The sequence below is a fragment of the Puma concolor genome, chromosome D3 (genome assembly GCF_028749965.1).
Source record: "Puma concolor isolate L17-30 chromosome D3, mPumCon1.1.hap2, whole genome shotgun sequence".
Lineage (NCBI taxonomy): Eukaryota > Metazoa > Chordata > Mammalia > Carnivora > Felidae > Puma > Puma concolor.
Window position 1 is genome coordinate 32,157,184 of NC_141678.1, and position 16,270 is coordinate 32,173,453.

The following is a 16,270-nucleotide window of genomic DNA, read 5'->3' on the forward strand; positions in this document are numbered from 1 at the left end:
CTCCAACTTGCATATTAAAATGATCTCCTCTGAGACTCATGCCATCCAGACACATCACACTGCTGCCCTTGGATCTGTCCCGACTTCACAGTCCCCATGTCGCAGCCTCCTCTCACATATTTGCTAAAGGCTTGAATGCTGAGGACGCCGTTCACTGTCTTCCTCTTTGCCCTCTCCTCTCAGTACCTCTTTCTTTGTGCCTGGATGGCGTCGTGTCCCTGGGAAGGAACCATGTAATGCCGTAGACTTACAGTTCTGGACCTCTCCGTTCACAACCTGAAATCTTAAACGCCACTATCTTGACGGCTACTTTCTGTCTTCTTAGCCCTTGACTTCACCAGGATCTTTAGTTCCTTGATTTTTTCACCTATTGTAGTACATTACTTCCTTCCCCACCTTACTTATTACTTAATGACTTTCTTATTGTTCTAATATATTGGAAAAATAATCCCTGTGGGTCTGTAATTCTCCCTAACCCCATGAAACTTTGCCTCAAGTAGTTTGTTGTTCAGCTTCTGTAAGCTGTCGTTGGGTTCATGTGTGCACTTGGGTAAGCTTGGGCACTGATTGGACCTGGGGTGCCTCACTGTCTGTCCTCCTACACACCGTTGTCATTCCCACTGCTCCTCCGCTCTGGCTTGTCCCAGAGGAAGCCAGCTCTCAACCCACCTTCATGCCCACTACTCTCAATGTGATCTGCCTTCAGTCCTGCAGAGAAACATTTTAAAAATCAGGAAATAACTCTTCAGCTTCCACCACCTGGAAAGTTAATATCTCTCTGCACTCATCTTAAGTCCCAGGAGAAGAACCTCCCTGCTCTGATCCTAGGTTTGTATCCCAATGCCTCATTCCTCCTCAGGGACCTCATTCTCTGTCATTACCACTCTTAATCGTGTCTTCAACCTTTTTCTCACATCTCCTCTTCCTTATTCTATAAATGTGCTTCAGCCTCTTGTCATCTCAACCCTCTTCTCTCATCTCGGCCCCACTTGTCCTATTACCTGTGTGGACATAAGCACGTGCACACCTGTATGCACAGAGTCTCAAAAGAAGACATCATACTATTTGCCTCTCCATCCTCATCACCTATGCATTCTTCAGCCCATGGTTCTGCCCCAACCTCCCCACTGAAACCTTTATTCTAAAGTACCATTTTCAAGCTTTCTAGTTTTGAAATGCAGTAAGGGACTTTCCATTGGTTTCTTTTCTTATCCCTCTGTGACTTTTGATAATGTTGACTCTGCCTTCCTTCCCTAAAACCATATTTTTTCTAATTTTGCTGTTACTTCTCTGGCTAGTCACCCATTTCAGAGCTTACCTTCCTCAGTTGACTTTGTCTTCTTCAGGGTTCTGTCTCTGTCTCTCCTCCTTCTCACTCTTAACAATTGTATGTATGAGTGGTCTCATTCTGTGGGTTTGTTACCATCTTTCTGCTTATCACCCTAAATCTCATCTTCAGCCTAGGTCTCTCTTCTCAGCCATAAACCCATTTATGCAAGGCACTCATCTCTGTGTGGATGTCCTGTAGCTGCCTCAGACTCAATATGTCTAGATACTGAGCTAGCATTCCTCCCACACAGTCCATTGGTCCCAGCCCTGAGACCTGCTTTTTTCCCCATCCATAAATGGTGCCACTGTTGGCACATTTACTGCAGCTAGAAACTCAGACTCCTTTCCCATTCAGGTCGCATATCTACTTGATAACTAAGTAATTATAATTCCATTTTCACAATGTGTGGGGTTTTGTTTTGTTTTGTTTTGTTTTTAGATTTTTAAGTAATCTCTGTACCCATTGTGGAGCTTGAACTCACAACCCCAAGATCAGGCATCACATTCTCCACCAACTGAACCAGCCAGGCATCCCCCAGTGTGACCAGTTTCTGGTATCATTACTTTTTTGGAACATCCTCCTCTTTCTGACCCAGAACAGTCAAAATCTTCTTCTAATTATCTACAACCACTTCCCCCTGGATGTTATTCTCACACCGTGGAGGAGGTCATGAAGGTGGTGACTCTCACTAAATCTAGACAGCCCCAGGAATGTGTATTTTTTAAACACTCTCAAGATGATGTGGATGTACCTTACCTGATTGATAGTCACTTTATCATTTAAAAATATATTTCCATACATAATACTTGACAGTTGTTGATTTGGTTCAGAAAACATGTATTGAAAACCAGCTACTGACAATATGCTTGCGTTGAGAATACCGTGAATATGTGTACCATGCCCTCTGATAATTCATAGTCTAGTGGGAGATACAGACCTGTTGTGCTTTATGTATCATGAGCTAGTACTGTGTATTGGTGGAGCTGTGTCTGAGGAGTTAGGGGTGGCTTTTAAGAGAATACATGGGGGGCGCCTGGGTGGCGCAGTCGGTTAAGCGTCCGACTTCAGCCAGGTCACGATCTCGCGGTCCGTGAGTTTGAGCCCTGCGTCGGGCTCTGGGCTGATGGCTCAGAGCCTGGAGCCTGTTTCCGATTCTGTGTCTCCCTCTCTCTCTCTGCCCCTCCCCTGTTCATGCTCTGTCTCTCTCTGTCCCAAAAATAAATAAACGTTGAAAAAAAAAAAAATTAAAAAAAAAAAAAAAGAGAATACATGGTGGAGTGCCTGGGTGGTTTAGTCGGCTAAGTGTCTGACTTCAGCTCAGGTCAGTGATCTCATGGTTTGTGACTTTGAACCCCGCATCGGGCTTTGTGCTAACAGCTCAGAGCCTGGAGCCTGCTTCAGATTTTGTGTCTCCCTCTCTCTCTGCCCTTTCCCCACTTGCACTGTCTTTCTCTCTCTCTCTCTCAAAAATAAACATTAAAAAAAAAATACATAGTAACCAGCCAAATAAAGGGGAACTGAACATAAATTATTTTTTTATGAGTCCCAGATTTTTCTAGGTTTTGATTCAGTAGGTCTGGAAATCTGTGTTTTTAAACAGTCTCTTCCTTATGTGATTCTTATATACCCAGCTTGGCACCAGTCCTCAGACTGACATATAGAAACTACATTTGGAGGTGTGAATATGAAAACTGTATTCAAACAGGGATATTTTGAAATAGAATTTGAAGAAGTCCACAATCTTCCTATAATTGCCACAACCAAAAGATGCCTCTATTGTCTCCATTAACTGTGAGACAGTTGTGAAAGAGGCAAGAACTTGGTTGGTTTAGAAGAGAGTAAAAGATTGTAATAATCACTTGAAGAATTATATTTATACTTTTAGAGACTACTGCTAATTTTTCTTACTCTCTGCTTTACAGGTAGAAATTCTGTAAATCCTGTATTTGGTCTAACTCACCTGTTTTCACTGGCTCTGAAGCAGTTTTTTTTTTTTTTTAATTGTGGTAAAAAAACCATATAACATAAATTGACCCTCTTAACAATTTTTAGGTGTATGCTACAGTACTGTTAACCATATGCACATTGTACAACCCATCTTTTCATCTTGCATGACTGAAACTCTGTACCCGTTGAACAACATCAGTTTTCCCTCCCTTCAGCCCCTGGCAACCACCATTCTACTTTTTGTTTATAACCGTTTGATTACTTTAAATTCCTCATATAAATAGAATCATGCAATATTTGTCTTTTTGTGACCAGCTTATTTCACTTAGCATAATATCCTCAAGGTCCATCCATGTGAAACTGTCAGTTTTTAAAGGAAAGTAACACAAAGACTTATGATTCTGGTAGTGTGACAGGTTATATAGTCCATAGTCCTTTAGTGCTACAAAACAAGAAGATTCTCAATAAACTTTTAAAAAAGTTACTAGGTGGGGAGGAAGTAAGGAAAACTTGCAGAATTCCTGTGCCCCTCCACCTCCAAAAAAAAAAACAAAAAACAAAAAACTCACCAAATGGCATAGCTACTCTGAATGCAAATGCCAGTATTAGCTCTGAGATTTGTATTCACTTAATAAAATAACCTCAAGATCGATTAAGCAAAAAAGAATAGAATTATAGGAAGAAACTGACAAGTCCATATTCATGGGCTTCTTAATAAGATGAAATATAAGTAAAGAAAAAGAAGATTTAACCACACAATTAAGCTTAATTTAATAAGAAAAATATGTAAAACCTTATGTCCATTTTCTTTTAGGACTTTGGAATATTTATAAAAAATGGACCATTGACTAGGCTGTAAAGTAAATCTTAACAGTTTAAAAATTGCTGTCTTACAGGCCATGTTCTTTGACCAGAATGCAATTAAATTATAGATTATTAATAAAAGGATAAAAAATCACATAAATTTGAAGATTTAAAGATTTCCAAGTAATTCATGTGTCTTGGAAACTTTAAAATGCTTAAAAGTGAATAATATGTAAAATATGTAAATAAAAAGTGAACAATATATACAATGTTTATATAAAATAATATATAAAACCTAAAACTTTAATAAAGCAGCAAAATAGTAATACAAAGAAAATATGTTGTCTTAAATGTATTACAACAGGGGCGCCTGGGTGGCGCAGTCGGTTAAGCGTCCGACTTCAGCCAGGTCACGATCTCGCGGTCCGTGAGTTCGAGCCCCGCGTCAGGCTCTGGGCTGATGGCTCAGAGCCTGGAGCCTGTTTCCGATTCTGTGTCTCCCTCTCTCTCTGCCCCTCCCCCATTCATGCTCTGTCTCTCTCTGTCCCAAAAATAAATAAACGTTGAAAAAAAAATTAAAAAAAATTAAATGTATTACAACAGAAGGATAAAAATTAATGTGCAAAGAATGTGCCCCAGTTCTTTCTGTGAGCTCATTATAGAACTTTGATATCCAAACCAGAAAAGTTAGTAAGAAGACTAAAAGTTACAGGCATATCTCCCTCATGAATATAGATGTAAAGATTAGCAAACTGAATACAGCAGAGTCTGTAAGTTTATTTTAGGAAGATAGGGGTGGCTTAACATTAGAAAATCTTTAAAATGTTGGTTCACCACAGTAACTAGGTAAGGGAGAAAAAGTCATATGAACATTTCAGTAGGTGCAGAAAGATTTTTTAAAGTCAGTTCTTGCTCATGATTAAAAACAAAACACATAGCAAATTAGAACGGGAGGGGGAACTTCTGTAACTTAATATAACATAAGTCTAAATGATAACACATTAGAAACATTTTTTTAAAAATGAAGAAGAAGACAAGGATGCCCACTATTACCACTTATGCTTAACATTGTGCTTTAGTCCTAGTCACTACAGAAAGAAGAATAAGAAATGAAAGGCATACAGATTGGGGAAAAAAAAAATTAAGACAGAAACAAAGCTGTCATTTTATCTGGTGCCATAACAAACCACCCCAAAACAGTGGCTTAAAACAATAGCAATCAGTTATCATATATACAAATATATGGACTCAGGAGATTCTTGCTCAGGGTCTTTCATGCTGATGGTAGCTGGGGCTGGAGTCCCCTTGAGGCCTTCCTCGCTCAGTTGTGGGCTGTTAGCCGGCACACCTACAGGTGGCATGTCCATGTGACCTGGACTTCCTGGCAAACAGTAGCCAGGTTTCAGGAGTGAGTGTTCAGAGAGAGCCAGCTAGAAACTGCATTGCCTTGTGCCACCTAGACTTAGAAGTCACTCCAGTTCCATCACATTGTGTTCATTAGTGGCCATTCAGGTTCAAGGGGAGAGGACTGAAGCTCCGCCATTAGGTGGAAGAATTAACCAAAGAATTGTGGACATGTTTCAAAACCATCAAAATTATAGATGATACTGTTTTCTTGGTAATCCAAAAGCACAGATATATCAAAGAATTACAAGGAACCATTTTGATAGTCTCAGAATTATAAGACAGCAGATATTTGAGTTATTAAAATAGGTCTTTATACCTGACAGGGATATGCTTATCATCTTCCTTAGCAGATTTAAATAAAAGCTGTTGTATAATAGTAATCAGAGCGAGTATAGATATACTTAAGTTTTATAGTAACTCTTATGTAAATATTTGTCAGTATTCTTCCTTATCCCATCTGAAGTTCAAAAATAAAGACCTAATGCGCTTCGCATTCTCAAAATCCATTCTGTTGTCAGCTTCTGTTCATTCTTTTCTCATTCTTTGTTAGGACTTTGGCCTTTGGTTCTGTCTTTAATTTTGTTCTGTTGTTGTTGTTTTTAATCTTTGATCTTAATCAAGGCAAAATCAAAGCTATTTTGGACTTTTAATAATTTATTTCTACAGGTCACTGCACTGGAGGGGATCCAAGGTATAAGAATTAGAACTCTTGGTGAAGAAGCTAGAATTGATTAGGTGGGGAAAGAAAACTTGAACTGAACAACATGATAGCTGACTTCAGATACTTGAACTTCAAATGACAAAAGGAATTCATTATCCTGTATTAAGCTCAAACAATAGAACTGAGGTTCACAAGTGAATAGCACAGTTGGTGAATTTCAGGTCAGAATATGCAGGATCTTTCTTGCCCTGAAAAGCTACTATTTAAACATACAAATGAACCATATGAACTAGTGCACTCTCATTATTGTAGGTCTTTATTCAGAGTGTGGACTTCTCATTAGAGACATTCTAAAGAGCATTTGTGAATAAATTGTAGAGGGTTGGTTAGATAATTTTGAAATATCTCTTGTATGCTTCACTTCCTGCCCCATTCCTCATCCCTTCCTCACTTTCTTCCCCCATTTGCCATTCTCTCCTCTTACACTGTTGATTCCTTAACAGGTGCAGCCTGGTTTTTTTTTTGTTTTTTTGTTTTTTTAATTGGACTACCTATCCCCCAGTAAAGTTTTGTTCAGTCTTCAAGACATAGGTATCACTCCTCTGAGAGGTACCTACTGAAAGTTACTAGTTTGCTTCTATAGCACTTTATTTCTGTATTCTGGTTCTAATCTTACTGCCTTATAATTTTATTTATTGCGTTTACTCTGTAGAGCAGTGACATTTAACAAGGATGCTTGCCATCTCCTAGGAGACATTATGGAAATTTGTGGGGGCTTTTTTCTTCTGGTGTATTTCTATTCAACTATCTACATATGTTAACATATAAATTACTTTGCATTTATTTTTATTTCAATTAGGGCATTATTGATATTTAAAAAATTATAGTTTCTGTTATCTCTAATAGGGAAGCTACAAAAGGTATTAAAGACATCATTAAGCCTCCCCTCTGTCCTCTGAATAATTCAGTCTAAAAGCCCTTGGGGTTGGGGACCCACATGTGGAAGGCATGTAGGTAAGGGAGGGCATCTTGGGGGGGCATATTTGAAGAGTTGAGGGAAGGTGAAGTGAGCCCTATGATGTTAGATTAGAATTAGTGTTTCAGTGGCATGGCTCAGTCGGTTAAGCTCCTGATTCTTGATATTGGCTCAGGTCATGATCTCATGGTTTGGGAGATCGAGCCCTGTGATGAGGCTGTGCTTTTGGCACAGAGCCGGCTTGGGATTCTCTCTCTCCCTCTCTTTCTGCCTCTCCCCCACTTATGCTCGTACACTCTCTTGTTCTCTCAAAATAAATAAATAAACATTAAAAAAAAAAAGTATCCTGGAATGTCTTATAGTCCCAGAAGGTTAAGGATGCTGAAGAAATGATGAGGCTGTGTCAAACGGATATCGAAGCCAGCTTGAAGCCCATGGGCCAAACTTGGGTGTGATTTGAGCATTGAAATAAATAATGATTATAACCTACTGAATAAAGTAGGAATCCATGAGTTTGTACTTCTATCAGTAATATGAATAAATGGGGAGAAAGGAAAGATCTACCTTAGTGTAGGATGTCAAGTAATGTTGAAATAAATGCTAAACTTGGTGGGTAAAACTTTGATGAGGAACAAAATATTTACATAGTCTTAAAGTGTCCTTATACAAAATACTTATTAATACAGGAGGAGAATAGTAAGTGTGCGGTGGAGAAATCTGGCAGACACCAACCTTAAACAGGTGATCATGACCAATTATGGGACACATCACATTGAAATCCTGAACTTCCCCTATGGAATGCAGTGAGTACAGAACATTACTCTGTGCTGAACTTGCCAAATGTGTATTATCTAAACTCATCCATGGGGAAATACCAGACAACTCCAATGGATTGACACTCTGTAGTCTTCAAAGGGTTATAAAATAAAACCCTTCCCAGGGAAGACTGAGGAATGGTTCCAGTTTAGAGACTAAAGAAATATGACATCTAAATGTAACATGTGATCATGTATTGGATCCTTTTGTTTAAAAGGTATTATGGGGGAGTGGGAAACGGTGCCTGGGTGGCTCAGTCAGTTATGTGTCCGACTCTTGATTTTGGCTTAGGTCATGATCTCAAGGTTGTGGGATTGAGCCCTGCCTTGGGCTCTGTGCTGGGCATGGAGCCTGCTTAAGATTCTCGCCCCCTCCCTACCCTTCAGCCCCTTCCCTGCTTGCATGTGTGGGCGCATGCACGTGCTCTCTCTCTCTCAAAAAAAAATGTATATTCCCTTAAGTACCACATGATCATTGGAAGATTCCAATAAAGAAGTTTAAAAAAAGAAAAGATATTAGGACATTTGGTGAAACTTGAATGGGGTCTGAATTAGTAAAGTATCATTGTTAATTCTATGATTTTGATGGTTGTACTGTGGTTAAGTAGAATTGAGTCCTTCTTTGTAGAAAATACACACAGAAATGTTCAGGGATAATCAGGTATCATGCTTGCACTTGCTGTCATGATTTAGGGAAAAAATTCTTTGTATTTTTCTTGGCATTTTTCTGTAAGTTTTGAAGTCATTTCAACTGAAAAATTTTTTAAAGATTATTTAAAGGGGAGGATACTGAATCCAAGTCAACATGTGAAGGCAAGAAAAGGAAATAAAAGGCATACACATTTGAAAGAAAGAAATAAAACTGTCTCTATTTGCAGATAGTCTAGACATGATAGTCTACATAGAAAATCCCAAGAACCTCCTAGAACTAATAAGTGAGTTAAACCAGGTTGCTGTGTATAAGAGCAGCATATAAAATTATCTTTCTGAGGCACCCAGGTGGCTCAGTCAGTTAAGCGTCCGACTCGCATGATCTCGTGTCATGATCTTGTGGTTGTGTTGCGTCCACACGACTCCTGAAACAGAATGCTATGGGCACCAGTGACAGTCACAACAAAGTTTATTGCAACGAGAGGCAAGGCCGACCGATCGGCACCGACACTCTTCATCAACAGCCGGGGTACAGAGTTTTTATAGCCGACCACATCGTCTTATCATCACCCGGGAACAGAACAAAGAAAGAGTTCCCAGATGGGGGTGGAAACAGTTCAGACCTTCTGCCGTTAAGCCACAACCAGTTGACATCCTTGTCCCTGCCTCTGGCACCACCTTTTCAAAGTTCTCAACATGCCCTTGCCCCAGTCCAGTCAATCACCAATCCAGTTGATTTTCCTTGAACTTTTTGTTCCCTTGATTGATAGGACAAGGCTGTTATCTCTTAACCTACAGTGTCAAAACAAAGCTGTTACTTCTCAAGGCTACAGGTTAGCCCTACACTAACCCTTACAGTTGGTGGGTTCGAGCCCCGCATTGGGCTCTGTGCTGACAGCTCAGAGCCTGGAGCCTGCTTCAGATTCTGTGTCTCCCTGTCTCTCTGCCCCTCCCCCACTTGTGCTCTGTCTCTCTCTCAAAAATAAGTAAACATTAAATTTTTTTAAAATTAACTTTCTACATACTAACAGTGGACACAAGGAAAACAGGATTAAAAATATAAGGTCATTTGTAGTTGCTCTTAAAAAATGAAATATCTTGGAATAAATCTAACAAAACATGTATAGGGCCTGTCTGTTGAAAACAACAAAACACTGAAATCAAAGATGATCTGAATAGAGAAACATACCATGTTCACAGATTGGAACTCTCAATGTAGTAAAGATGTCAGTTCTCCCCAGATTTTTCTGTAGGTTTGACAAAATTCCTATCAAAGTCTCAGAAAGATTTCTTGTAGATACAAACAAGCTTACTCTTAATGTGTGTGAAAAGGCAAAGGAACTAAAATAACTAAAACAATTTCAGAAAGGGAGAAGAAGGTGAGGAAGAATCATTCTGCCTGATTTTAAGACTTACTGTAGGGGCGCCTGGGTGGCGCAGTCGGTTAGGCGTCCTGCTTCAGCCAGGTCACGATCTCGCAGTCCGGGAGTTCGAGCCCCGCGTCAGGCTCTGGGCTGATGGCTCAGAGCCTGGAGCCTGTTTCCGATTCTGTGTCTCCCTCTCTCTCTGCCCCTCCCCCGTTCATGCTCTGTCTCTCTCTGTCCCCAAAAAAACGTTGAAAAAAAAAATTAAAAAAAAAAAAAAAGACTTACTGTATTAACTGTGGTATCAAGATGATGTAATATTGGCAGAGGAATAGAAACATAGACTGGAAAACAGAACAGGGAACCTAGAAATGGACTCGTGCAAGTATAGTGAATTGATTTTTGACAGAGGTGCAAAGAAATTTAATGGAAGAAGGATGATCTTTTCTACAGTCAGGACTAGAGCAGTTGGACATCCACAGCAGCCCCCCCCCCCATCTCAACCTAATATTCCTTATACAAAAATTAAAGTGGATCATAGACTTCAGTGTAAAGTATAAAACTTTTAGAAGAAACAGGAGAGAATTCAGGACCTAAGGCTAGAGGAAGAGTTCTTAATGTGACACCAAAAGCACTGTCCATGAAAGAAAAAAATCAGGAAATTGGACTAAACCAGAATTAAAAGCTTTTGCTCTGCTAAAGACCCTGTTAGGGAATTGAGGATGAAAAGACAAGGACAGACTGGGAGAAAATACTTACAAGCCACAAAGAACTCAGACCTAGAAAATAAAAAGATCTCTCATAATTCAATAGTAAAAGACTAAAGCATAAAACAAAAAAAGTCCAATTAGGAAATGGGCAAAAGATTATGAACACAGATGTCAGGTAAGCATATAAGCATATTAAAAACATCATTAACCATTAGGGAAATGAAAATTAAAACAATGGTGGTGAGAGTGAGAGATCACCACACACCCACTGAACAGATAAAATAATGAAGCCACAATACTCTAAGAATGTAGAGAAACTGGATCTCATATAAAGCTAGTGAGAATGTAAAATGTGTAGCCACTTTGGAAAATAGGTTGGCAGTTTCTTTTTTTTTTTTTTTTTTTTTTTAATTTTTTTTTTTTTCAATGTTTATTTATTTTTTTGGGACAGAGAGAGACAGAGCATGAACGGGGGAGGGGCAGAGAGAGAGGGAGACACAGAATCGGAAACAGGCTCCAGGCTCCGAGCCATCAGCCCAGAGCCTGATGCGGGGCTCGAACTCACGGACCGCGAGATCGTGACCTGGCTGAAGTCGGACGCTTAACCGACTGCGCCACCCAGGCGCCCCTAGGTTGGCAGTTTCTTAAACTAAACATACCTTATACAACCCAGCCATTGCACTCCTGGACATTTATCCTAGAGAATTGCAACATTATGTCCATACAGAAATGTGTGTGTGAAGGTGCATAGCAGTTTTTTTTTTTTGTTTTTTTTTTTAAAGGCAAAGTTTCAAATTTTTTTTTTTTTCAACGTTTATTTTATTTTTGGGACAGAGAGAGACAGAGCATGAACGGGGGAGGGGCAGAGAGAGAGGGAGACACAGAATCGGAAACAGGCTCCAGGCTCTGAGCCATCAGCCCAGAGCCCGACGCGGGGCTCGAACTCCCGGACCGCGAGATCGTGACCTGGCTGAAGTCAGACGCTTAACCGACTGCGCCACCCAGGCGCCCCAAGGTGCATAGCAGTTTTATTTGTAATAGCTCCAAATTGGAAACAGCCAAAATGTCCTTCCAACAGGTGAGTGGTTAACAAACTAGTATATTCATACCATGGCATACTACTCAGCAATAAAAAGAAATGACCTATTGATAACATGCAACAAATTGGATAGATCTCAGAAGACTCATGCTGAGTCAAAAAATCCAATCTCAAAGGTTACATATTATTCCATTTTTACAGCATTCTTGAAATGATAAAATTATAAAGAACAGATTAATGCGTTAGGGATGGGGTTGGTGGGGAGTATGACTGTAAAGGGATTGCACAGAGGATCTTTGTGGTAATGGAACAGGACTGTCTGTATCTTGATTGTGGTAGTGGTTACACAATCTCCACGTGTGATAAAATAGCATAGAACTGTACACACCCACACAAATCTGTGCCCATAAAACGAGAAATTGGAGTACAGTCTGGATTATACCAGTATCTTTCCAGGTTTCTGAATTTGATGGCTTCTTGATTTGGGTACTGAGTAAGGGTACTGTGCTAGGCAGTGGGAATACGTAATGAACATGACAGGGTCCCTGGCTACACAGAGGTTAACCCTAACAGAAGGCCACAGATGGCTGGAGGTCTGGGCACTGCTGCTGCCCCAATTTCTGAGTGTATCAAAATCTTATCATAATGGTAGCCTTCTAAGAGAGGACCCCCACTGTAGCCATGGCTCATCACTTGGGCAGCTCACCTATAGAGTACTTACACTGGAAGAAGGAGCAAAAATGTACAGGGAGGGAACTTAATGTCCTGGGGAAATGTGGCACATCTTCTAGTACCATCGGTTATACTTGGAACGTGGGAAGGGAAGGTGTGATTGCTTATATATTAAAATACAGATGCATAATGAAGTAGAAATTTTAAGTTCCTATATATTTTTAAAATAGGACTTTCCAAGGAGTTTTGTAATGGATATTTGGAGTATAGTAGGGTCAGTCAGTAAAAATAATCAAGAAGGATTTGTCTAGTCCAGCCATTTCATCTTACAAGAAAACTGAGACTAGTGATGTGGCTGTTATCACAGGGTGTAGTAACTAAGTTGGATGCTGATAATGTTTCTGAAGTAGCAGGTTATTTTCACAACTGTGAAATCACAGCTGTGTCTGTGGTCATGTAGGTTGGTAGAGCCAGGACACACATCAGAATCTACATCTTTAGGCCCCGTAGATGGTCTTTCATCTGCGCCACAGAGTTCCAGATGCCTATGCTAGAAAGTTCTGGAGGTGTCTGAGCTCTAACCTTTTTACTGAATTAGGTTACTCTCCAAGTCAATTAACATAACCTCATCTCCCGCATAGGTTTCACAATGGTTTAATAGTGATTTGTCATTCTAACAAAATTCTATCGTAGTTTAACAATTTAAATATGAAAATTTTCTGGAATTCAGTGTATAAACAATGCTTGAACACTTGCCAACCTAAATTGTTATGGCTAAATTCTTAGACGCTAAGAAGATGGAAGTAGAAACTTTTTCTCTGAGTTGAATTTAGGAGGTGTGACTAATCAGTACAGATTTTCTTAACTTTCTGAACCTAACTTGCAGGCTGTTTCTCTACCCTTTGTTCATTGGGCTCAAGCTCCATTATTTGTGTCCCTCAGACATGTTGGGCACATACCCACCTTAAGGTATTAACTTTACTCTGTGCTTGGAACACTCTTAACCAAAATATCCATATGATTGACCTCCTCCACTCCTCCAGGTCTTTGCTAAAATGTCACTGTCTTAATGAGGCCAACCTTCCCCCCTATTTAGAATTGTAACCTATCCTGCTCCTCCTCCCCAGCATGATGTTCCCCTTCACTCTGCATTTTCCCCCCATAGCATTTGTGCTGTATAACATATCATTTACTTAGTTGTTTTGGCTGTTGTTTCCTTTTCTGAGAAGGTGAGCTCCACAAGAGTATGGATGGGTCCTGAGTGCCGAGAGCAGTGCCTGGAATGTGGAAGGATTTACTAAATATTTGGTCTGTATTGTTTCTATGATGTCCCATGGACTTTTGGATGTAAGGAAGGTACTTTCTGCCAACTCCCTCTACTCTCCATGCTCTCTCTCTTCTTGAAGAGGCAATTACGAGTTTCAAGGAGACGGTTGAGGTGTTGACTGATAATATTAAACTAAAGTTTTGTATGTCTTATTTTATATGCACTATTAAAGAGGAAGGATATCCGTGTTCCAGAGTATATTAATGTATTTTACACATTTTTAAAGGATACTTCTCAGGCGTTCTTTCCATTGCAGAGACGTTTAGGGGTAGATTAAAGACCTGTTTTTAGATTTGGAGATGTGTGGAAGTCAAATTTAATCAATGACCTTGCCCTATCAAGCGTAGAAACTTGAAATCTTGATAGTTTGAATGAGTTGGGAGTCTCAGACAGTTACCCTGTTGTTTCAAAAAGATGGGACCTACTGGAACAACATGTATTTATTTACTTGGTTAGCAAGTTGGTGGTGGTGTGCACTGGGATGTGTTTCATTGTAACTCTCTCTGCTCCTGCTGCTGTTTGGCTCTGTACTCATCATCTCTTGATTAAATTGTTAGTGCATCAGTGTATTAACTTGTCTTCTTGTTCCAGTCTATCCTCTAGAGTGCACGCGGTTATTTTCTTGAAATCAAATGTGCTTGTGTCAGTCCTTTAAAGAGCTTTATTAAGGTAACCTGTGCCTGGAGTGCAGCACACAAGACCCTTCAGAGTCTGGCCTTAACATGTTTTGGGATCTCTTTTGGCTACCCAGTTCTTGAGCCTTTTTGAATTTGCCAGTCCATGATAACACCATTCCTTTTTCCTTTTGTGTGTGTTGTGTGTGCTCCTTCTTCCTCTAGGTAGCGAAGCCTGCTCATCTCACTTGGCTTCCTTAGGGATCAGTTGGTCAGCTTTCTTCACACAACGCAGTGCAATTAAGATAGTGGTAGGGGGGCGCCTGGGTGGCGCAGTCGGTTAAGCGTCCGACTTCAGCCAGGTCACGATCTCGCGGTCCGTGAGTTCGAGCCCCGCGTCGGGCTCTGGGCTGATGGCTCAGAGCCTGGAGCCTGTTTCTGATTCTGTGTCTCCCTCTCTCTCTGCCCCTCCCCCGTTCATGCTCTGTCTCTCTCTGTCCCAAAAAAATAAATAAACGTTAAAAAAAAAAAAAAATTAAAAAAAAAAGATAGTGGTAGGAATTACTACTTAATAGAATTTTTTTCTTTTAAAAAGCTTTAAACAAATTATTGTTATCTTTATGTTGCTGTTGCCTGGCTCCTAAAATATATTTGTTGAATGAAAATTGCATAAAAGTTGTTGAGGGTATTAAATGTGAAGAACAGAACTTCATGGTGAGGGTTCCCTTAAACGGGCTATTTAGAGAAGGTCATTCATAGGCTGGATCTTCACGGAAGTGAGATTTGTGTGACAGAGATGAGACAGAAATCGTACCTGATGTGAAGAACAGTGAAAGGCGATGGAGGAAGAACTTAGGGTGTGTGAAAAGGGTGGTAAAGGAGCCACCTTGGACGTGTCAGAGATAATGTAGTGTGGGAATTGTGTAGTCCCTCAAGTTACAGACCTAGTTTGAATCTCCTCTTGTGCTCCTCTAGTGTGTGTATGGTTATGACTTGACTCCCTGAGTGTCAGTAAAATGAGCATGATAATGTCAACTTCATAGGGTTGTGAGGACTGAGAGAAGTAATGCGGTAAGATGTGTCATACAATAACTGACACATATAGGCACTAAATCCTATATAGCGGTCCTAGTTGGTTATGTTGTCAGTAAAGGAACTATTCATCAAATTGAGTTTTATTTTCAGAGGAAACAATTGAAATGTTAAACTCTTGTATGTGTTTCTTCATTAGTGCTTATGATGACTTGGATTTTAGTTCTAGCTTTTTTTGGCTCATTGCTTGATTCATGAGAGAAAATTATATTTTTGTCTCAAGTATTTAACTTACAGAGTTGAAGATGGTTGACATGTCTATAAAATGTTTATTAATTTTTGAGAGGGAGAGAGACAGAGTGCAAGCAGGGGAGGGACAGAGAGAGAGGGAGACAGAGAATCCAAAGAAGCTCAAGGCTCTGAGCTGTCAGCACAGAGCCCAGTTCAGCACTCGAACATACAAATGGTGAGATCATGACCTGAGCCAAAGTCAGACACTTAACGGCTCAGCTACCCAGGTGCCCTGAAGTGCTTTGCATTCTTGCAGGGAGGTAACATATGAATATAGACATCAGTATTTGAAAACTTAACAGTTTCCTCCTGGTTGAGAACAGGAGAATCAATGGGGAACATCTTTCAATGCTGTACTTACTAATGGAGACATGGTCTTCTTGCCCAGTTGATGATAGTGATTGTTTATCTCTACCTTGGTGTAACCTAGGGAGGATAGTTATGATAGATGTAAATCCATTTTCCTGTTTGACCTGGAAGACTTTCCAACTTTCCAAAAGAAGATCTTTTTACAATTATGATAAAAGGTGAACCAGTGAAGCGGTGTTAAAAAAAAAAGGCTTATTATGACATTAGTGAAAGAGGAAGCTAATCTGTATTGTCAGCTCAGGCCACAGCTAGAGTGTCATT

General features: G+C 40.0%; 1 protein-coding gene and 1 long non-coding RNA gene across 6 annotated transcripts in view; both read left to right on the plus strand.

Moving 5' to 3' along the window:
- Window positions 1-16,270, plus strand: part of PTPN2 (protein tyrosine phosphatase non-receptor type 2) — an 87,877-nt gene that overhangs the window by 25,787 nt on the left and 45,820 nt on the right. Inside the window, exon 2 of one of the 5 annotated variants that reach the window (XM_086682405.1) lies at window positions 7,812-7,928. The exons of the other annotated variants lie outside the window; for them this stretch is intronic. Within the exon in view, the coding sequence (XP_086538531.1) occupies window positions 7,919-7,928 (10 nt within the window). The 5' untranslated portion in view covers window positions 7,812-7,918. The remainder of the gene's footprint in view (window positions 1-7,811; window positions 7,929-16,270) is intronic. 5 annotated transcript variants of the gene reach the window in all.
- LOC147575480 (uncharacterized) lies at window positions 10,241-14,627 on the plus strand. Its single transcript, XR_015242423.1, has 3 exons — window positions 10,241-11,039; window positions 11,298-11,408; window positions 11,681-14,627. It is a non-coding gene; the product is annotated as an uncharacterized LOC147575480 (long non-coding RNA).